General features: G+C 36.3%; 1 protein-coding gene across 4 annotated transcripts in view; it reads right to left on the bottom strand.

Annotated features, from left to right (window-relative positions):
• Nucleotides 1-24880, bottom strand: part of Helz (helicase with zinc finger) — a 164684-nt gene that overhangs the window by 51190 nt on the left and 88614 nt on the right. For all 4 annotated transcript variants that reach the window (XM_076870584.2, XM_076870583.2, XM_076870586.2 and 1 more), the window contains 6 exons: nt 20002-20180; nt 15507-15625; nt 13628-13773; nt 12149-12296; nt 2643-2826; nt 1984-2212 (listed from right to left, as the gene is read on the bottom strand). In XM_076870584.2, the coding sequence (XP_076726699.1) occupies nt 1984-2212; nt 2643-2826; nt 12149-12296; nt 13628-13773; nt 15507-15625; nt 20002-20180 (1005 nt within the window). The remainder of the gene's footprint in view (nt 1-1983; nt 2213-2642; nt 2827-12148; nt 12297-13627; nt 13774-15506; nt 15626-20001; nt 20181-24880) is intronic.

Here is a 24880-nt window from a genome sequence, read left to right on the forward strand (position 1 = left end):
AAAATTGTTCCTTATAACTCAGCCTAATGAATATGAACAATCCTATCTAGAGACAAGTAATGGATACTTCTAACCCCCTTTAATTTTAAGATCCTCTGAATTTACCAGATGCAAAGAATTACTTACATTAAGTATTGAGAGAAACAACTACAAAGGGAATTCATAAAAAATTGAAACTAAAGTAACAATAAAAGGGGAGGGTAAGCAGGCAATACAAAATTCAGCCTCCCTGCCACAGTACGGCTGGGCACAAAATAACCAAGCCAACTCGAGGCACTTTTAGGTTCAAATAGGAACTCCTTTATTGCCCCCACTTGGCCCTTCCAGGAACACCACACACCAACTGGAACTCCCTCCCCGGGGCCTTCACCAACCAACCAACTGGAACTCTCTAGGAATCCCCCTCTAGGAATCCCAGCAAGAGCTCAACAGGAACTCAAAAGTAGTGAGCACCAGAGGCAGCAGGAGCCGCCCTATTGCCGGACAGCAGGGGTCTATATACAACTGAATACACAGCCTGCTTCATTCCAGCATCATCCAGTCACAGCAATTATACACAGCTTAACTTAATTATCATCATCTTAATCTCAACCATTCCTTCTGGCAAAATGCCAGGGGCCATTCCTCTGTGGCTCTCAACACCTCCCTCAAAGATACACCCATGCACAACCACCCAAAACCACCCAGGCCCCTAGTACTAGCTGCTCCTCTTCCTGGATACTTCATAGCTTTTGTTGCCAAAGTTGGCTTCTCACAAGGCCAGCTCTGACTGCATCAAAAACCAGTCTGCCTCACACATTCATGTCTAATTCCTCTTAATGTCCTGTTTCTTTTACATTATACTTACTAAGTAAAATACTATACAAGGGCTGGGGTTGTAGCTCTGTGGCAGAGCACTCACCTAGCATGTGGGAGGCCCTGGATTTGATCCTCAGCACCATATAAAAATAAATAAATAAAATAAAGGTATTGTGTCCTACTACACCTAAAAAATAAATATTTTTTAAAAATACTATACAATATTCTTATTTAGTTCACTGTCAGTCTTTCTTTACTCCCCAATAAAACATAAGCCCACAAGCGCAGAGATTTTTGTCTGCTTCCTTCACTGATGTATCTCCAAAACAAGGAAGGCACTTCGTTCACTGATGTATCTTAAAACAAAGAAGGCACTAAGTAAGTATCTGCTAAATAATGATTAAATTAATGAATACACAATTATGCATACAATGAATATACCCAAAGTAATATACTTTTCCATTTCCATTGAAGCCTGATTTTAATTAGCCAAAAGGTCATAAATATACATGTATTGTAAGGGTAAAAGAAATTGAAGTTAAAGTGTAAAAGTGTAAAAGACCGGGTATTTTAAAGTTTCTAAGCTGCAAGGCCTGAGTTAAAAAGTAAAGGACCAGGTATTGTTAAGTTCCTCTGCTACCCCCAAAACCTGAAATTCCTGTAGTTGTTAGGACAATACCCAAACTGCCCAGTAAATATTCCCACTGACCCTCTGGTTGTTTAATAACCTGGGACCCTGTGTAGCTTGTCACATAGGCATACAGGGCCCGAATCAATCAGTTTGAATGTGTACCCCACTTAGAAGTGACCAATCCACCCCCACCCCAACCTGTTCCTGCCAATGAATGTACTAATAAAGTCTAAGAATTGTTGTTTGATTTTCCCGTGGTGTATGGTGATTTGTTAAAGGAGACTGTGATGTATGTAAAGTCCCCACCCTCCCCAAAAAGTGTACTTAAGCACTGCTCAACCCCTGCCCTGGGCTCTTGACTGCTCTTCCTTCTTGAGTGGGCCGGGAGCCCCAGCGCGCTGGAATGGATCCCCAATAAATCCCCTTCTGCAATTGCATGAGCAGTCTCTTGGTGGTCTCTTTCTCCGACGCTTCGCCGGACCCTTACAGTATACACAGACATACAAATTACTTCACATTTCCCCCTTTAATATGTCAATCGGTAACATGATTACCTGCATCTTCCAATAGAACACAGAGCAATGGGATCACCCACCACAGCAACCAGGGACTGCGCTCTTGTGATGGCAGTGTTGAGAAGCTTGTAGTTAGATAAAAAACCATAATCTAAGTCCTCTGTGGAATCTTCCAGAAGTTGCTCTTTCTTTTTAATTGGTGTCTGTTTATGCTTACAAGTATGTCTTGTCCGTACTGTGCTAAGAAACAAAACTCTGAATTGCTTTCCTACAAGACAAAAATTTTTTTAAATGCTTGAGATTGTCATTCTGAATCACTGATATAATAAAGCATTGCATTTTTAAAAATATAAGTGCTAGATAACAAATGGTGAGGATGCTAGTGGCAATGTAAAATGGTGAAGCCCTTCTGGAAAACAGTGAGGCAATTCTTCATTGCTGGTCCAGAAGTGATCTAGGATATCTTAAAGAGCTAATATATTTTATAAGAATTAAAAATCAAATATGAGGGGCTCAGGTTGTGTAGCTCAGTGGTAAGGCACTTGCCTAGCACAAGTGAGACACTAGGTTGGATCCTCAGCACCACATAAAAATAAATAAATAAAGTAAAGGTACTGTGTCTATCTACAAAAATCAAATGTGAACACACTTTAAGCCTTAAGCATTTAATAACTTACTTTATTCCAATTAATGCTTACCTTGAACATTTAGCACCCTTTCCACATTAACATCAGATAATCTCTTTTTTCGAAGTTCAGCACGTATCCTGAACACTTGATCAGCATATGGAGTCACCACACCAATACTGCCATCATCCAACTTTCCCCACGCTACTGGCCACTTCCTTCTTAACTCTTCTACACGTTCCACCACTTCAAATACCTTTAAACACACACATACACATATATTAAAGTTATCACCAGTGTTTGGAGAAAGAATACAGTAAGTGAAATAGATTTATAAAGGATCCCATTTTAGCAAAAGTCATTTAAAAAAATACCTCTAAATGGGAATTATGTTTTGCTGGTGTGAACAAAATGATAAAAATAAATTTATATTCACATTTTAAACTGTAAAATTCTATTATAATATAACCAGTGAAAACATGAAAATAAGAGACAATGTAATCGGCCCACATCCTTCACCTAGCTCCATGCTTAACTGGGAATAGGCTCAAGCTTCTATACAGAAAGAAGAATAGGAAAAGGATATGAAATTAGGAAACAAGTCCTCACATGACCAGTGCTTCTCAGTATGCTCCCACCAGATTAGGCTAATGAAACTAGCCAACTAGAAGATTCCTATAATCAGTGTACCATTAAGTCCCAACAATACAACAATACAAGCAGGGTACAGCATTGCCTTCTCCACCACTGAGTAAGTACGTGGACCAGCCAATAACCATCAGCTGACACCAAATACAAATTTACATCAGAGAGAGAGACTTTCAGAATGCATAGCCTGCTTGTGGCACAAGTTCAGATAGGCCATTTCATTATCTTTGCAATAAAATAACAATATATTTTATGCAACTGAATATTTTGGACCCTACTTACTGGATTAAGATAGGGTTTTTAGTATAATTTGACCTATTTTAACTTGATGAATTGATCAAATAATTTCAATGTATGGCACAGTGGGAAATACAAAGATTAACAAAACATGTTCCTTGCCTATTAAGCAATTATGATCTATTTACAAAACAGAGTGCTAATTTTGTGTGTGTGTGTGTGTGTGCGCGCGCGTGCGCGCGTGCACATCAATCCAGGGTCAGGCAAGACCTGAGAAGCATACAGCAAAAGAGAAATTTTAAAACATGTTTTTTAAGTACTACTTCAACTTTTGAGATGGGGTCTTGCTATGTTGCCCAGGCTAGTCTGAAACTTGTGAGCCCAATGACATTGCCATCACAGCCTCCCCAGTAGTTGGGACCATGGGAGCGTGTCACCTTGCCTGGCTTAAGTAGACAATTTATTTGCCATTTATTAATAATATTTATTTGAATTTATAATTTAGAACAAATTGACAATTTTTGTCTTTTCAAGACCTTGAGGATTATTGGCTGGGAAGAAGTTCCTGTTTCTAGACACAAATTCTATGAATGACTACAGGAGATGGGGATCAGGGAATAGGCACTATAGTTGTCTACTATTGTAATAATGATACACAGCAGGGCATTTTAAATACACAGGCTGCTCAAGGACTCTAAATAACAAACCAGACTAAACACTGGTTGGTATTCACACTATGGGTAACAAAAAAGGGTGGGGTTAAGTATATTACAGTAAAGAATAAAAAAGAAGCTGGTTTTACCCATGTGACTAGACTTAGAGGAAGATAAAACTTGGGAGACACCTCTCCTGTGTCCCCTACCACAGAGATCCTATCACTAAGCAACACATAATCATTTCTCCACTTTATTCCTCTGTTCGCAGCCTTAGATTCTTGACAGCATAAACCTATAGTTCAGATATTGATATGAGAAGCTTGGGGAAACCTCTCCCAGAACAAGTATCCATGAAGCTGGTCAGAACAGGTAAAGGCTCTGGAGATTGATCAAAGAGTTCAGAAGAAAGTAAAAAGCATTTACTCAATAAAACCTGCAGAACTCAGTAAGCTAGGTGCTGCACCCCACTCCCTGTCCTCTTCACAGCTCTGTCTCATAGGACTGTCTAATCAGGCAACTTCTATCTATGCAGTTCCCATCTCCCTTAGCTCCCTGGGGTAATGAAGCTATTCCTGGTGGTTTGGCAACCTGTAAACACTGGCAGATCCTATTTTATGTTGCCACACACTGCAGAAGGTTGAGCAGCCAGAAGTAGACAGTGCCTATTCCCTGATCCCCATCTCCTGCTACGCAGGGAAGCCCAAAGTGGGACAGTGGGTGAAAGTGCAGCCCCCCTTTCCTGTACAGCTGTGCACTGGATGAGAGCTGATTCAATGTGTTTGGTAGCCAATGACAGTTCCCATCTTCCCCATTTCCCAGAACAGACTCCCAGAAGAGAAGTTCTATTCAGCAGCCTATGAAAATCTGCAAATTCCAACCTCTTCCAGTCTGGGTTACAGAAGATCCACACTGGTAGTGGAAACAGCTAGATGGCAGGATACATATCACACACATACACACAAAACACACACACATACATTCACAGAGATTCTGTTACTAGGGTGGATGCCAGTGGGACAGCCAGCACAGAGCAAGTTCCAAACCTTCCCCCAGCAACTACTCTATAACCTCTGCAAGGAATGGGTAAGAGTAAGCCTCACAAACTGGCAATGTTCTGCCTCTGCCAAAACCCAACTTCACTGGATCACACTGTGGAACAATATATGCTCCAAGCAGTTGAAAAGTAAAATAAATGAAAAGAAAAACTAAGCCAAGGGACTCAAAAGTAGATTTGAGCTGACAGAAGAACAACTCAGTAAATGTGAAGATAGATTATGCAACCTCAAGAACAATGAGCAAAAACGGTGACAAAAAAATGAACAAAGGGACACCATTAAGCTCACCAACATACATATAATGTGAAAACCAGAACAGGAATGCAACAAAATAAAAACATTAAAAATGTTCAGAGAACTTACCTACAATCCCAGCAATTCAGAAAGCTGAGACAGGAAGAGCCCAAATTCAAGGCCATGTAGCTCAACGATAAAGCACCCCTGGGTTCAATGCCCAGTACCAAAAACCAACAAAAGAGAGTTCAAAGAAATGATGGCTAAAAAGTTTCCGTATCTCATGAAAAACACTGATCTTTGCATCTAGTGTCAATGACTTCAAGTAAGATAAACACATCCAGATGCACACCTAAACATACCACAGTCAAAATCTTGAAAGTCAAAGACAAAAATAAAATTTTATAAACAACAAGAGGAAAAACAACACATCACTTACAAAGAGATTCTAATACAATTAACATATGACTTCACATGAAAAACAACAGAGGCTAGTAGGCAATGGGAACACATTTCCATGTGCTGAAAGAAAAAAAAAAAAAAACTCAACCAATAATCTCATATCCAGCAAAACCTTTCAAAAATGAAGGCAAAACAGACATTCCTAAATAAACAAAACCTGAGAATCCTTAATAGAAGACTCTCTATACCAGAAATACTAAAAGAAGTTCTTGAGGCAAAAAGCAAGTGTCACCAGCAAATGTCAAATCCACACAGAGCACTACTGAACAGGTTATTATGTGGGTAATCATAAGATGAAGTACAGAAGCACATTTCCTCTCCTTTCCCCTCTTAACTAAATTAAAGAGCAACTGCGTAAAACATGTTAGGCTATAACATACAGAAAACTAATATGTATGACAATGAGAGCACAAAGAAAGTGGGTGAAAAATGGCACCAAACAGTAATACAGAGAAATGATGAGAATCATAAATATTAAATAAGAAGGTTAATATAGCAAACTCTTAAATATATGCTAGTCCCACTTTCTCTTGGAAAATTTTAAATAAGATCATATAAAGTATAATTATAACAACGTTTTATTCAGTTTGTTGTATGTGCATATGTGTATTAATTGCATAACACCAGCATACAAAGGAAAGAAAGAAAAAAGAAGTCATTGACACTGTATGTAGAAGTAAAGGTTCTATATATCATTGAGAAGTTAGTAACAATTTGAGGTAGATTCTAGTAAGATAAATATAATGAGTCCTAGAGAAACTGCTAGGTAAAAAAAATAAAATATATATAGTTTATTAAAGGAATTAAAATATGATGCTAAAAAATATGTATAGCTTAATACACAAGGAGGTAATAAAGGAGAAATAGTTTTATAAAGAGCCAGAGGTAAAAACCATAAATAGTAACAATAAGTATAAATGGGTTAACAATCCAATAAAAAGGCATAAACGTTCAGGCATGATTTATTTTTTAAAAAATTCTAGTGATATGTTGCCTACAGAAGACACGCTGGATTCAAAAGTATGAAAGGATGGAAGTAAAAAGATGGAAAAAAGTATACCAGGCAAACAGCAACTAAAATATTATCTATAAAGAGGGACATTTTATAACAATAAGAAGGTCAATCCATCAGGAAGATATAACAATTATAAATACATACACAAATAACCACAGATTCCCAAAACGTATGAAGCAAATATCACATTCTCCATTTTTTGTCTCAGGTCCCTCTAAAAACAACAGATTCATTTTCCCTATCTACATACAGCCTTGCCTACCACTCACCAACTATACAATCTTACGATTAGTTTTACAGTTCTTCATTTCACACTGAATTTCTTAAGGTTAAGAATCATACCGTAGCGCTTAGTATTTAATTCTACATTAAGCTGAGACAACTTCATTATTTGGGGGATTTAAATTCAGAATTAAGAATCGTCTCTTGCCAGGCTCAGTGGCACCTAGCTACTTGGGAAGCTAAGGCAGGAAGGAAGACTGCAAGTTTGAAACCAGCCTGAGCACGTAAGAGACTCTGTCACAAAATAAAAAATGGAAAGGGCTGGGAGGATAGCTCAGCTTTCAATTGCCCCTGGGCTCAATCTCTAGTATCACCAAAAAAAGAAAAATACACTTTCTCTTATTCTACCACATGTTCACATGATGCATAAAGTACATGATAAAGGGGCTAAGGCTGTAGTTCAGCAGTAAAATGCTCGCATGTGTGAGGCACTGTGTTCGATCCTCAGCATCACATAAAAATAAAGATACTATATGTTCATCTACAACTAAATAAATATTTTTTAAAAATGTACATGATAAAAATTTTTAAAACATTCCCTAAACAATGGAGACTTATATAAGCAAAAATACCATGAGTATACCAGCAGCTCCAGATTCTTTAATTTTGCTTTCAATTCCAATCTGTCTTAAGTTAATATTGATGGGTTAAGTCTGTGTAAGATTATCTTTTTTTTATAAATATTTTTTTAGTTGTTGATGGACTTTTATTGTATTTATATGTGGTGCTGAGAATCGAACCCAGTGCCTCCCACATGCTAGACAAGCACTCTACCACTTACAGCCCCAACCCCAACATTATCTTATTTTCATAACAGTGGCATTTAATCTATTCTCAAGTACTGTGTAAATTTTAGTCAGAATTTTTACAGAAGAGATCTCATTTCCCCCTATCAATTAACTGGTGCCACTTGCTCTTCTTACTCTATACACAAAACAAACATAGGTTTCACCTTTAATTTCATACCATTAAGAAAATCCCAAGGATTGGGGATGTAGCTCAGTGGAATCAGGTGGTACCACAGAAAAGTCAAAGGCTTCTAGAAATGTTCCAGTATGCCTATATTGATAACCAAGTAGGCCTGCTCTGGTATTAAAAATTCAAAATGTCTCATGAAACCATATCAGCATAAACAGAAATGTCTTGATTATCCCCCCTCCCCATCCTTTCCTTTTATTTGTGTGTATATGTGTATGTATATATCTACTTTTTAAATATTCAGGCCGTAATAAATTAACTGCAGCTTTACTTTCAGAAGTAATTCTGAAGCTTTTTATGATTTCATATCAGCTTAATTGTCTTGTTGAAAATGTAAACATTTGCTTCAGTGCTACTAAATAACTCTCCTACTCTTAATAAAATTCATATCATTTGAGAGGAATGAAGCTGAATTTACCTTTGTTTTTAAGGGCACATTTTTATCACTCATTTTTTTGTATTCATTAAAATGAAAATTATACTATTGGATTGTAGAAATCCCATTCATTCATTCATAAATTGAATTATGTATTGAGCAGGGCACAGTGGCGCATGCCTGTAATCTTAGCAGCTTGAGAGGCTGAGGCAGGAGAATTGCAAGTTCAAAGACAGCCTCAGCAAAAGCGAGGCAGTAAGCAACTCAGTGAGACCCTGTCTCTAAATAAAATACAAAAAGGGCTGGGGATGTGGCTCAGTGGTCTAGTGCCCCTGAGTTCAATCCCCAGTATCCCTGAAAAAATAGGTATTGAGTTCCTTACTATGTGCCAGGTATTCTTTGGTATGCTGGTTATACAGCTATATCCCATACAAAGTACCTGCTTCTATGGGGTTTACATTCTAATGAAGAAGACAAACAATTGCAATATAAGCAATGTATAATATCAGGTGCTAAGAAGAAAAGGCAGGGAATAGGGACAAAATGTGGAGGTGGTTGCTACTATATATAAGGTAGTTAGGAAAGATCTGTCTGAAGAGGTGATATAGGTAGAGAGCCTCAAAAGCATATGAGCCATGTGACTGAGAAAGACCATTCTTCACAGAGGAAAAGGCCCTAATATGTTAACTTACATATTTAAGGACAAGCAGAGGCTGGTGATGTTATAGTGTAATGATTAAGAGAAAAGAGTGATAAGACCTTTATGAAAGGTCCATTTAGCCTGGTATGGATATGTAAATAGAGGCCATTAGTGAGATGGAGAAGAGGAATGGCATAATTTGGTTTACCAGTATAAAATATGAAGCTACAGTGTGAAGGTTAGACTGAAGAGGATTGAGGTGGAAAGCATAGAGACCAGTTAGGTTATTACAGTATTCCAAGCAAGAGTCTTGGGGTAGCCTTACAGATGATGGAGAAGTGGTTAGATGTCGGATTCAGTCTCTATTTTGAAGGTAAAGGAAGTTAGGATTTACTGATGGCTTGGATATTAGGAAGAAGAAAGAGAAGAGTAAAGGATGGCTCCTAGATCTTTTTTCAACCTAAACGACTGGGTGAATTCTAAGATAGAGATCAGGCATACAGGAGGAAGAACAGGTTTGGAGAAGCATGGAATTGAGTTCTATTTTGTCCATGTTGGTTTGTAGATGACGAATAGACAATTGGATCTCAGAGTATAATTTACGGCTTGAAAAGTAATCTGGCAGTCATTAGGGAACAACCGTGGCATTAGATGAAATAACTTAATTCAGCTGAAAAAGAGAAAATGGCAAAGGACCTAACCATGGAGTATTCTAACATTAAGAAGTAAAAAATAGGAATAATAACAAATAAAAGACTGCAATGAACTAGAAGAAAAATCAGGAGATTGGTATGCTGGAAGCCAGGTAACAAAAGGGTTTCAAAAAGGTGGGAATATTTCTATATGTTCTCATGTACATGTAGAAGCTCAAAAAGTTGATCTCATAAGAGAGAGTAGAATAGTGATTAGCAGAGGCTGGGAAGAGTTGGGGAGTGAAGTTTGGAGAGAGGATGGTTTACAGGTGTAGGGGTGCAGAAAGGAGGGGGAACTAATGTTTTATATAGCACTGTAGGATAACTGTGTTTGACAAAAATGAATTGCATATTTCAAAATGGCTCCTAAAGAGATTTCTGAATGTTGCCTAATACGAAGAAATGATATATGTTTGAGCTGTTATATATATGCCAGTTACCCTGATCATTATACTTGTTTGTATATATTTATTGAAATATCACACTGTACCCCATAAATATGTATGATTATGTGTCAATTAAATATTTTAAATCAAATAGTAAAAATTCAATTTCTCAAATTAAAAAAAAAAAAAATTCAAAATGTCTTCCCTGCAGTAAACTAGAATCAGTTTATTTCCACTTGAAGAAAGGGCCTGGGGCAACGTGTGTCTAAATTGATTGCAATAATTCATGAGACTAAAGAGAGTGACTAAACAACCATGCTCTGATGAAGTTCAAGGTGGCTTGAAATTTCTCTAAAGCTACATTTTATATTTAAAGGTCACATAAATGTTGGTTTTGTATTTTTTAATATGAAAAATATATTTTTCTTTTTTTTTTTTGAGAGAGAGAGAGAGAGAGAGAATTTTTTAATATTTATTTTTCAGTTTTCGGTGGACACAACATCTCCATTTTATCTCTATGTGGTGCTGAAGATCAAACCCAGCGCCCCGCACATGCCAGGCGAGCATGTTACCGCTTGAGCCACATCCCCAGCCCCAAATATATTCTTCAAAAATATTTTTTAAGTAAACTTGATAGTTCAGGAAGACACAATTTTTTTTTTTTTTTTAATCCTACAGCTAGTAAGTTTTCTGAAAAACATACTATGTCACTTTGAAGGAACAAGTAACCCCAATCAAGAAACAGTCTCAGGTAACCATCAAGCACGGCTCAGGATCAAGGTTAATCAAAACTCAACTCTGATCCCTGTTGTCACAGCAAAAAAAAAAAGAAAGAAAGAAAGAAAGAAAAAATCCAGAGCCTTCTGGATTTTAAGCCCTGTTTGCCACCCTGGTCAGCCCTCCCACCCCAGCCCCTACCATGGCTAATTTCTAGGCCAATGATTTCTAATGCGAATGTAAGACCAACAAAGGAGATCCCAAGTTGTTTTAAATAATACCAATATTTAAAGAAAATGCCCAAAAAGGAAGAGAGAAAAAAATATTTAAAGAAAAAGTTTACCCTTTCCTAAATTTACCGTTTCCTAAGTAAATTTAAATTTATAAATTCCTAAATAATAATAATTCCTACTTGACATTTAAGTTTCTTGGCTTTCTTTGGTTTAGGATTTTATCAAGCAAGTACTGATGATATTCTTGTGTAGACTTCTAAATACAAGTCTCTGATCAGTTTTTAGAGGGAAACTAATTACTGTTACATAATAGAAGCCATTTCTTTGTAAATAAAGTAAGTAAAGCATGAGATCTAAAGGTAGTAGACATCAGAATTCCCCTAATGAAAATCACCCCATTCTTGCCTCCTTCGGGATTCTTGAAGTCCCTAAAGAACTGTCTTGTGACAGCCAGAACCTTAACCACAATGTTTCTGGCCTCCTAGCTCCAAAAGTCTTCACGGGGTTTGTCAGCTCCCTCACCTGACCCCTCATATTACCGGCATTCTCTCTAGAAGCCAGTAACTGGAAGAAAACTAAATTGGAGCCCATGATGAGATAGAAATGTCATTATCTGCAACTGTGTGATCTCTTTCAAGCACAAGATTCTGCTATTCAAGTCAAACTCATTAAAAATGATAACTCCTTTGATTATGCACTATAAAATTTAATCAGCCTATCTTATGAGAATAATATTGGCTTTTTAAAAAATGAAATCATGCATTTTATGTTTTACCAGTGAAACAAAAAGTAAACCAAAGTGTTCATTTCCAGTAGGAGATTCATCTTAATAAATCAATGTATAAGGACAGGATAAGTTTTACACACTATGAAACAAATGCACATCAACGAAAATGTTATATAAATACTCAACAAAATCAGACCATGTAAATGAAGAAAGGTTAATCTGCAAAAAGAACTAAAGTACCTCTGCATTGTTATAATATGCTGTGCTATTTTTTTCTTGCACATCTTCCCCTCGGGCTGTAAAAAATGTTAGGGGGTAGAAATCCTTGTGTGCTGGTTGCTTTCCACTGGCCATCAGTTTACCCTCATAGAAAAGCTCAGAGGTATAACTACAGAGAAAGAAAAGAAAAAGAGTAATAAATCATCAAAATTAATTTAAACCACCACCCCCCTCCCACCACCACACACACAAATCAGTCATTTCTAGTAACACTGCTTTCTTCCAGTGGTTAATTTTAGTATCAACACTGAATACCTATGATGCTGATAATTTCTCCAAATACAACCACAGCAAAAACAATAGAGAAAGCTCCTGGTGTACCACTGTTCAATGGATTGATTTGGGTAAGGTACAAAAGAATAGAGAGAAAAGAAAGAAATGATGACAGTACGATACTAGTTGAAATCTTTGTTCTAGGAGAAAATTTGTTAACTAGCGTGTTTTCTTGATTGGTACATTCTTCACCCTTTGTGGGTCATACAACTATCCAGTCATGTGTCACATAATGATTCAGGTCAATGATGGGCCCCATATTCTATAGTAGTCCCATAAGATTGTAATGGAACTGAAAAATTACCATCGCAGCCAACAACAGCATTGGAACCCAACGTGTTACCACGTGTTTTTGGTGATGCTGGTGTAAACAAACCTATTTTGTGCTTCCAGTTGTAAAACATAAATTTTTCTTAAAGAAAGCCTAGCAGCACATACATTATGTACAGCACATCATACTTGACAATGATAATGTGACTAGATTACTGGTTTATGTAATAATGATGTTTTTATCATTATTCTAGAGTGTACTGCTCCTATTTATTTAAAAAAAAAAAAAAAAGTATGCCATGTCTATGCATGGCAAGCATGATGACATGAACCTGTAATCCCAGCAACTTTGAAGGCTCAGGCAGGAGGATCCTGACTTCCAGAAAAGCCCAGAAACTTGGCAAGACCCTAAGCAACTTAGTGAAGCCCTGTCTCAAAATAAAAATTTTTTAAAAAAGAGCTGGGGATATATGCGCCCCTGGGTTCAATCCTCGATACCAAAAAACAAAAATAAAAAATAGAAAAAAAAATAGAATTTGTGTATAACACAGCCAGAGACAATAAACTACTATATATGGTTTGTCAATATATTTCTTTATTACAACATGCAGTTTTTCCATATAGATTATATATCTAGTCACTGAAAAATATGTCAGAGCTAGCAGAACCTCAATTTTTAGTTCCCAGAGGTGGCTTTTTTGGGGGGGAAAAAATCATAACTTTGACTTTTGAAGTGATCTTTTTAAAATATAAAATTAAATAGAACTTACAACACTAGGAACACCACATAATCTTTTGGGAATAACTGCAATCACCTGTCCCTAGTAATATGCTGATCTGAGTACCCCTCAAAAATACAGCAAAAAGTGAGAATCAGAGAGGGCAGTTCACACCTACTTGATGATAGCTTCATGGGACCGGTAGTTCTCACACAGGAGGATCCTACATGGAAACTCTGCAGGGTAATGCTCATAGAGTCGATCAAGTAATGAAACATGAAGGTTTCTTTCCCTGGCAAATTCGCTGTAAACAAAAGGACTGAGCTGTAACAGACAAACATACAGAGAAAATTTAACTAAATATACAATTAGCATTCTTTAACTTGCTTATAAAATATCACTGTGGTAAAATTTCTGATGTATTAAACCCCAACATGCTGAAAGAAATAACATACAAAATCAGTTGACAGTTTCTATGAACCCTTTTATTATTTTAAGGAACTAGCCCAAAATTTCTAATTCTTCATTGCGTATGCAACACAAACCTAGAGTTTCTATACATGAATTAATAAAAATCTTCTCCGGGGCTGGGGTTGTGGCTCAGTGGTAGAGCGTTGCCTAGCATGTGTGATGCACTGGGTTTGATTCTCAGCACTACATATAAATAAATGGATAAACTAAAGTCCATCAACAACTAAAAAAAAAAAAATTTTTTTTAAAAGATCTTCTCCAATAATATAATAAATGATGACTACTTCAGTAAGTTTAGGGACGCAACCCATAGTATCACTGGAGGAGTCACATTAGTTATCTCACCAAAACATCAATTATTTTAAGCGATGAGCTGGTAGGACATACAGATCATGACTAAAATTATTTTTAATTATTAATAAAACAACCCCCTTTCCTTTTTCTGGGGAAAAAAAAAATTGCATATGCTAGGCAATGGTCCTAGCACTAAGCTACATCCCCAGCTCTTTCTTTTGTTAATTTTGAAATAGGGACAAAGTTAGCTGTCTGAGCTGGTCTCAAACTTTTGATCCTCCTGCCTCAGCCTCCTGAGCAGCTGGAATTACAGGCACGATATCTAAATCAAAACAATCCTCTTAGCCTCATAAAGTACAAGGAGTGATTCTAGGTAATACTTTTTATTGCTAAAGAACAAAATTAAACTACTTTGCATAAAGGAACAAAACAAAATTTGCTTCTTCATAAGAACCTCCTCTCTGAGTGTCCTGACAGCTCTAACACTATGCAGGTGTAATCTGAATCAGCTGTGGTAAAAAAGTTGCCAAATGGCAATTTCGCAAAATAGACATCTTAATAGAAAAAACTGTTTCTTTCTCATGAATAGGTATGCAAATACATAAAATGTGATATATTCTTTGACATTTTGACTATAATTTTTAATTAAGCCCTTTGTTTTTTATGACATAAAAAATTAATCCTTCACAAAAACACATATTAGAGACAGAAATTGGGGAATTTTAAGATGGATCATTTAAATTCTGTAAAAAAAGTAAAAGGCTGGGTTGTAACTCAGAGGTGGAACCTGAGTTCAATCTCCAACATCATGCCAAAAATGATAAGAATCAAACATTCATAATATAAAGAAATGAGCTTCAAAATAATAAATGTTAAAATAAAAACAACATTGATAAGACTCTTATTATTTATTCTAAATTGTCTAAACAAAGAGGAAAAAATTGGGAGCAGTAATTTTCCTTCAGAAATATCAGCATTTTTCACCATTAGTATAAAAATACTTAAGGGCTGGGGTTGTGACTCAGTGGTTTGTCTAGCACATGTGAGGCCCTGGGTTCGATTCTCAGCTAAAGAAAGAAAGAATGAATAAAAGAACAAAAGAAAAAACAAATGAAAGAACGAAAAAAAAAAAAAAAAGAGAAAAGTCCACTGACAACTAAAAACATTAAAATAGAAATACTTAGAAGTACTTAATCTGCAATTTCATAGGGTGTTTTAGAAATAGAATGTTAAACACCAAAATATAATTAAACGTTATTTTCAGTATGCTTGATGACTAAGAGAGCAGATACCTGCATGTGATCACCAGCCAAAACAATCCGGGTACTTTTAGTTGCTAATGCTAGAGGCATAATGGTTTCACACTCCATGGCCTGGGCAGCTTCATCTAGCAGAATGTGCGTAAAAAACCCTGGAAACACAGAGCAAACACAGCAAAGTATATTATGGCAACAACAGAAGTAGAAATCACTTGTTTTCTGCTAAGGAAAGAGTTTAGCTTGTTAACCTAGAAGTGTGAATACTTTTTTTTAAAAGTTAATGGACCTTTATTTATATGCGGTGCTCAGAGGATTAAACACAGTGCCGCATACATGCTAGGCAAGCGCTATATTACTGAGCCACAATACCAGACCAAGTGTGAATATTTTTAAGAACTATCCTCAATTTACATAATCATCTATTAAAATCATCACTTAAAAAATAAGAATTTAAAAAGAATGCCTCAGTAATGTGTATGTAAACACTTGCATCTGGCTCAAAGATTGTTAAATCAGTATATATAGAAAAGATTTTAAAAGTTCAAGATAGTGTCTTTTGACTGAAAGAAGGGTAACTAAACAACTGACAGCCCCAAAGGTCTTCCACAATTTATTTGCCAAAAACACCAAAAATAAAATAATGGTAGTTCTTAAGTAACGTTACCCTAAACATAAACAGACATTAAAGAAAAACATACTCAAATCTAATATAAAGGAGAAAGTTGTGAAAATCATTCAAATCTAACATTATAACTTACCTTAGACTAAAAACAATGAGAATCTTATTAGCAAATTTACTAATCTGAGTATTTAGGTTTACTTTTCATACATAATCAAGTGTCATTTAATAATAGGGATGTGTTCCAAGAAATGTAACATTAGGCAATTCTGTCATTCTATGAATGTCATAGAGTGTGCTTACATTAATCTAGATGGTTTAGCCTGCTATACATCTAGACGATATGAATCTGTGTGTGTGTGTGTGTGTGTGTGTGTGTGTGTGTGTGTGTGTTATGTGTCATGTAGTCTTTTGCTCCTAGGTCTGTGATGAACAAAACAAGATCAAACCAACCAAGTGAAAATAATATAATCAATAGATGCAATAAACATGACATGGATGAGTAAACATTTTTGTGTAGGCCAGGAGTACACATTAAAATAACAATAGTGTGGGCTGGGGTTGTGGCTCAGCAGTAGACCACTCGCCTCTCACGCACATGTGAGACCCTAGGTTTGATCCTCAACACCACATAAAAATAAATAAGTGTAATAAAAGTATTGTGTTCAACTACAACTAAAAAATAAATATTAAAAAAATAATAACAATAGTGTCTGTAGTCTCAGTTACTCAGGAGACTGAGGCAGGATGATCACTTGAGACAGCAATTAAACCCAGCCTGTGTAACACAGCAAGACCCTATCTCAAAAATAAAAGCATAGTAACCACATAAATTAGAAACCCACTTGTCAATTACCATTACTAAGTATTGTTGCACAGTACACAACTGGACATACTACACTTTTATACAACTGGCAGTACAGTAGATCTTTTTCTACCAGCATCACCAAAAACATGTGAGTAAATGTGTTACCCTACAATTTTACAATGGCTATGATGTCACCAGGCAATGGAATTTTTCAACTCTGCTAAGACTCTCATGGACCACCATCACATAGTCCGTGCTTGACTGAAACATCATTGTGTGGTGTACGACTCTCTCTAAAATATGTATAATTTTTTCGCCTAAGACCTTAGCCTGGTTTAAAAACAAATCACCACTCTGAAAATACAGGTCTGATAACAAGTGTTAAAAATACACACTATCACCAGATGCAGTGGGGCATGCCTATAATCCCAGCAACTTGGGAGGCTGAGGCAGGAAGACTGCAAGTTTGAAGCCAGCCTCAACAGCCTGGCAACTTTCTAAGCAACTTAGTAAGACTGACTCAAAAGATATAATAAAGAAGGATGGGGATGCAGCTCAGTGGTAAAGCATCCCTGGGTTCAATCCCCAGTTACCAACCCTGTAAAAAAAGTACATTATCTGGGGCTGGCTTGTGGCTCAGCAGTAGAGCATTCGCCTCGCACATGCGAGACCCTGGGTTTGGATCCTCAGCACCACATAAAAATAAATAAGTGAAATAAAAGTATTGTGTCCAACTACAACTGAAAAATATTTTTTAAAAGTACATTATCTAATGTTCTCCAGATAAAATGCCTACAGTAGGAGGCATCCTATGTCATGGTTGCTGTTGCCATTCACACTAGGGCAGATGGTTATGTATGTACGAAGGAGGAAAAAATTCCTTTGCCTCTAAGAGTGGAGAAAGAGGCAAAACCCTCCTTGTTGACTGAATAAAGAAGTCCTCCCACCATACTACCAACTCACTGGGTAGGAAGGGGGCTCTCTCCTTTTTAGGAGCATAGCAAAGGACAGAAAATAGTTTCCCACAGAATGAAAGTGATAAGTCTATAGAGGCCAGGGGCAGAATGGATTAACCAGCCTCCTGTGAGTTAGCTATTTCTATAAATATCAAGAATTCCAAACAATTGATTTATATAATTTTCTAGACAACTTGTTTTTAGGCTAGGAACTTTCTAAATCTTACTGGTTGGCAGTACTAACCATTATCATCACCCATTCAAACAAATGACTATGAGTGACAACAAAAGTATCTCTAACTATAATCTATTTATCAATAGTGGCCTAAGCGTGACATGGCCACATGCATTTTTCTTCCTGTTGAGAATTCATGCTTTTATTCTAAAGGATTAAGAAAAACAACTATAAAACATGGGATCAAACTGGAAAAACTGAGACTAGTGAAAAAAATTCATTTTCATTAGGTAACAATAGAGTGAGGCTTCCGTCAGGAACTGAATAAATCATAAAAAATATTCACTACTGATGAAGCTAGAAAAAGTAACTTGAACTGATCAAACTGAATTAGTTTAAATCTTATTTTCTCATCTGTAAAATCATCCTCAAAAGGATCAATATGAGAACTGAATGAAATGAAGTATTAACAACATTCACAACAAAGGACCCAGTCACCTTCCAACAGAGATGATCCTACACTCTAGGTCTCCAAAGCTATTCTTCACTCTTTCTCACAAAACAATACTGTTTAGGAGGCTTAGATATTTATCTACATAGCAAATATGTGAAATATGATCATAAAGTAGCAAGACTGATTGTTAAATAAACATACTAAAATTTACATTTCAAGTAAGTGTTGTTGCAGTCAAAGAAGTCCCTTGGGAAGAAATATAACTCATTCCAATGATACTGCCACTATTCAAAACATTCTGAACTTCCGCTTTTGTAACTGCCCTCACCAGCTAGCTATGAGCTACACACACAGAAAATAAGTCTCATTACCTGAGCAGCACATCTGTTTTCTTTTTTTCTCTCTAATGGCATTGCCCAGTTTAATCATCTATTTATTCATTATATACATCTCAGAAAGATTTAAGCTTTTCTAAAATTAAATCTGTACTCAATAACTTTTTTTTTAAGGTTGGCCACCATTCCTTCATTTAAGATATACAGGGCTTCCAGGTATCTATACTCTAGGCTAGGTGCCAGGAATAGAAGGTGAAGAGAATAGTCTCTCCTTCCAGGGACTCTGATGTTCAAAAGAATTCGTCTCTGGCTCTGAAAGCAATTCCAACAGGAGAAGATAAAAAATTTTGATCAATGTCAACAATTATAATGTGACAGTAATAAATGAGCATTCTGGGGCTGGGGATGTGGCTCAAGTGGTAGCGTGCTCGCCTGGCATACGTGCAGCCCGGGTTTGATCCTCAGCACCACATACAAACAAAGATGTTGTGTTCAACGAAAATTAAAAAATAAGTATGAAAATTCTCTCTCTCTCTCTCTTAAAAAAAAAAAAAAAAGGTTTAATGCTGTTTGGAAAAAAAAAATGAGCATTCTTTTAAAGCATCTGAAGTAATACAACTTTGTTCCACCATATTATCACAACAACCTGTTATCTTCTATCTGGCCCTGTGTAATATTAGATTGATTTTACATAGCTCCGGTATAGAAATGTAATAGTATGAAATAAAAAAAAATCCTATAATGCTTGCTGTCTCTACAATGCAAAAGCAATTTAAGACAAAAACTTGAGAAAATTGTAAAAAACAACAACAACAAAAAAAAAACACCAACAATGTCCAAATTTGAATTCTTCGTGTGATTGTAAGTAACTACCACCTGACCAATGGAATATCAGTCATGAAAATGTCTAGGGTTTGGATAATTTTTTCAGTACAGCGCACACAGGGTGTATCTTAGGTTGTGGGCCAGTCTTTGTTGCAACTACTCAACTCAGGTGTTGTGGCACAAAAGCATCTATAGAAAGCAAACAGGCAACTAAATGGGCACCAGTGGCTGTGTTCCATCTAGTAAAACTTTATTCAAACACAGGCAGCAAGCCAGATTTGGCTCATGGGCTACAGACTGAATACACAAGCCCTAGCCCTGTGAGATACCCTACATTGTGGCAGGAGTCAGCATACCAGGTTCAAGGTCCAACTGACAGAGGTACTGGGAAGTATTCAATGTAACCACCACCACTCGATGTTTAAGAATATCTTCTTTCTGTGGCATCTGAAAGGTGGAATGTGCGCTTGAGATCAAACAGTACTGATGCACAACTGGGTGGACAGTCTTTACCCAGCGATTTCGGAAATAAACCCTGTAAAAAAAAAATAATATTTCTGATACACATTTATCAACATCTTAACAGTACCTGATTACTAAAATTATTGACACCATTATTTTCCAATTTCTGGAAATTAACAAGTAAAACTTCATAATTGTTAATTAACACTCCACTGTACTAGAATTTAACATAAAACTGCCACTATATCTACTGTGACATCTCCCATTTAAAAAAAAGGAAAAGAAAAAAAGATATAAACAGAAAGCATAAGTGCTACCACAAAATAAATACCTAATGAATTTTAAGAATTCAGATTAATCTCAACAAAATGACAAACAAGTTTTATACATGCATATGGGTTTTTAATTAAATTCAAAATCGTTCTACTATGGAATTACTTTTTCTATAATATTCTTACAAAAATACACTGAATTCATATTTTAGAATATGAAACTGCACACTTATAACACAAATTCAAGTTATTTGCATTTTATTTTAGAAAACTTCTTATACCTATATCTAAATAGACCTCTGTCTGAGATTCTGGACATTTTAAAACAAATTTAAATTCTGAACAATCAAAAGTATCAAAAGAATGCAAACTTTAAGAAAGTGCATCTCTTCCATTAATTGCAAAAGAAAAATATTAATAGGTTTCATGCTATAGATTACTAAGATGCTACAGAAAAGACTCATCCATCCATCCACTCATCCAACTCTCACTCCCCCAACATAACCAAGACCAGGCATCTACTAAGCTATAGTACAGGAACAGATCACACAGGGGTTGGGAGTAATCATAAAGGCTCTGGATTTAGCCTGAGTTTAATGAAAAGCCTTCAGAATTTGACAGGACACGGGCTGGGGTTGTGGCTCAATGGTAGAGCGTTTGCCTAGCACATGTGAGACAATGGGTTTGAGCCTCAGCACTACATAAAAATAAATAAATAAAATAAAGGTATCATGTCTAGCAATGATTTTTTTAAAAATTTTTTAAAGAAAAAGAATTTGACAGGACAATCACACAACATGATTTATGTTGCTAGAGGACTTATGTTGCTCTGTTTCTCTGGGCAGAATATGTTGCAGGAGAGGACCAGACAATGGTATGCTGGGGAGGAGGGACTGATTTGTAGTGTTTGCAAATTTCCCTGGTGTAAAAACTATTCCCATGGCCAATTTCAAGTTAGTAGTACATGTCACTGAACATGAACACGTGAGACATGCACATGATCAGCTATCACAAGCCAGTATAATTTAACATCGACACGCCTCTGGGTGGGATGGAGGTAAGGGCAGTGAAATCAGGAGGTTGTTGAAAGGCATGGACAAGAGAAGATGGTGGCTTGAATTAGGATGGTAACAATGGAGATGTGAAAATGGTCAGATTCACTAGACACTGTAAGAGTAATGCCAACAGGGGCTAGCAATATAGCTCAGTGGTAGAACACTTGCTGAGTATTGTTCTATGAGTTCAATCCCCAGTACCTCAAAAAAAAAAAAAAAAAAAAAAGTCATGCCAATAGGATTTACTAATCAACTTGAGATAAAATTTAAGAGAAAGAGCTTGACCTGGTAGCACACACCTGTAATCCCAGTGGCTTGGGAGGCTGAGGCAGGAAGATTGTGAGGTCAAAGCCAGCCTCAGCAATTTAGCGAGACCCTGTCTCTAAATAAAAATAAAAAAGAGCTGGTGATGTAGCTCAGTGGTGGAGTGCCCCTGCATTCAATCCCAGTATCAAAAAAATTAAGAGAAAGCCTGATTCCATGGTTTTCAAACTGAATAAATAGTGGTAGTATCTACAAAGATGGTAAAAGAAACAGATTTGGGGTGGGATTTGGGAGTTCAGTTTTGGACATATTGAGTAGACATCCAAGCAGAGATAACCAAAACACAGGATGATATATGTTTGGAGTTCAGGAGAATGCCTAGGTCAAGCGGTACGTATTGGGAGAATACAAAGTCTTAAGATGAGATATTATCACCTACAGAAAAAGAGTAAATTTAAAAAAGAAAGAAAACTAGAGGAAGAATGAATGACGGAACACTCCTACATCTAGAGGCTGGGAAAAGGAGTAGGATAAAGTAAGGCAACTGGGAGAGGGCCATCCTGAAATAGGGGAGAATTCAGGAGCTGTAGGGAATATTAGATACAAAATGAACAAACTGTTTCAAGAGAGAAATAAAAAGTAACAATACCAAATGCTGCTAAGAGACTGAATAAAATAAGAATTGACCACAGGATTCAGAAACAAGGAAACCATTAGTAACCACAAAATAATGGTTTCAGATTAAAAGTAAAGATGGAAACTTGGATAACGTGGGCTCAAGACAAAGAAAACATAGGAAGTAGAGCCAGGGAATACAAATATTTATAAAAATTTTCAAAAGAGGAATATAGATGAAGTCAAGGTAGTTTTCTAAACCAAAGGGCTGTATCAGTACACGTCTACTCTCATTTCCAAAATGGATCTAATAGTTCAACCTCTCAAGGATTTAGAGAAATAATATATAATATGCAGCAGAATACCTGGCACCAACAAACAGAAGTCCTCCACTTCCCACAGCAAAGCTGACACTAAAAGCAGCATTGAATCTAGGGGCACTTTATCACTGAGCCACATCCCCAGCCCTTTTAATTTTTTATTTTAAGACAGTCTCATTGGGTTGCTTAGGGCCTCACTGAGGCTGGCCTCACACTTGGAATCCTCCTAACTCAGCCTCCTGAGCACCTGGGATTATAAGCAAGCACCACCATGCCCAGTGTTGAAACCAGCATTTCTAGTACTCAGTTAATATTCAATTTACATCACACAAATGTAAAAGGTGACACGATGGCATGAATACAAGCAATTAAAACCAGTCTCAACTTCTACAATCTGTTCTCAACCTCTGTGAAACACGTAACACAGGGTTTTCTTTTTTATTATAAACAAAGCAAAAAGCTTATTTAATAAATGTCTCAATATAAATTATAATTGAGGAATAAGATATTTAAAAAATACTATGGTGATAAGAATTGTAAACTTGGTCAAAGTTTAGAATTAACACTTCTAAAAGAGACAAAACTTTCAAATGTTTTACATTTTAATAAAACAAGTTTAATCAGATCAGCAAAGCAAATTTACTTTTAAATAATATCTCATTTTACAAATTGTCTATGATTCTATTCACATTAACCCCAGTAAATGTAATTAAGCATAGAAACAATTAGGACTTAACTCCAAAGTGTTAGCAGTGAGTGTTTATTTCTGGATACTGAGGCTATAGATAATGTTGATTTTTTTCTTTGTGCTTATTTACTTCAATAAATATTTCATTGTAAAATAGAAAAGAATGGTTTTTCAAATTACTTATCAACTAACTCCAGGAACCTGATTCTTCTTCTTCAAAGGAAAAAAAAAAAAAAAAAGAAAACCTGAAGTTTTAAATATCATTACTGACTTTTTCACATTACTTGGAAAGTTACCTCAAGTAAGAATAAGAAAGTAAGCCATAAGAATTCAAAGTTTGATCTCTTGACTATTTTATTAAAAGTACAACACTAGTGCTCACTTTCAAAAGATTTAAATATTTTCTCTGTATTGTCATTTCATGCAACATTTAATGAGACAGATACTTTCAGTAAGATTATTTAAAACACACCTAACATTTTTCAAAATCTGAGAATTGATAGTAAAAAGTGACACTTAAGGGGCTGGGGTTGTGGCTCAGTGGTAGAGCACTTGCCTGGCATACATGAGGCACTGGGTTCAATTCTCAGCACCACATATAAATGCATAAATAAAATAAAGTCCATTGCCATCTTAAAAAAAAAAAAGACACTTAAGTTCACAGTGTAAAATATAAGCTGGGGATATAGCACAGTGGAAAGGAAAGAGTGCATGTGCAAAACCCTGGGTCCTTTCCTAGCACCTAGGATAGAGCAGGGCTGGGGGAGGGTATAAGGCTGTACGTTGGCAGGAGCCAGAATTCCAGTTACTACCGAGTCTGAGGCAGAATGATTCCAAGGTTGAGGACAGTCTGGGCAATTCGGCAAGATTCTGTCTCAAAATAAAAAGAGCTGGGAGTAGGGCTGGGGTTAGGGCTCAGCGGTACAGTTCTTGCCTCACACGTGTGAGGCCATGGGTTCGATCCTCAGCACCACATAAAACATAAATAAAATAAATGTCTAAAAAAAGGGAATATACTCTTTTAAAATAAATAAGTAAATAGAAAGAGCTGGGAGTATAGCTCAGTGGTAGATCACCCCTAGGTTCAATACCCAGTACCCACCCCCCAAAAAGTTCAAAGTACTTAATTGACTCCAATTACGTAATTTACATATTTTCTAGAAACAAAACAACCCAAATATCCCACAGGATTTATAATGATTCTTAAAATAGGACATAGTTTGGTAATTATAATTCACTGCAATCTTATTCATGTATTGAATTCATATGCAATAATGAGCCCCTGAAATGATATTAGTTAAGATATTAAGATTCAGAACTTGATACCAGAAGAAAATTACATCTTTAAAGATCTTTCTACAACAACAAATTTTTCCAGTTTGCCCAGAAAGCGGTCAATCTCCGAAGAGGGCCTCTCCCTGCTAAATGGACTATAGGGAAAGCAGTTTGTTTCTGTGCATGATCCTCAGAAACATGCACAGAAACAAACTGCTTTCTCCCCTGTAGTCCATTTTTAAATCTTTTAATTCTGAATAAAGTAAAATGTAAAAATAAATGTA

The sequence above is a fragment of the Callospermophilus lateralis genome, chromosome 11, assembly GCF_048772815.1.
Source record: "Callospermophilus lateralis isolate mCalLat2 chromosome 11, mCalLat2.hap1, whole genome shotgun sequence".
Classification (NCBI taxonomy): domain Eukaryota; kingdom Metazoa; phylum Chordata; class Mammalia; order Rodentia; family Sciuridae; genus Callospermophilus; species Callospermophilus lateralis.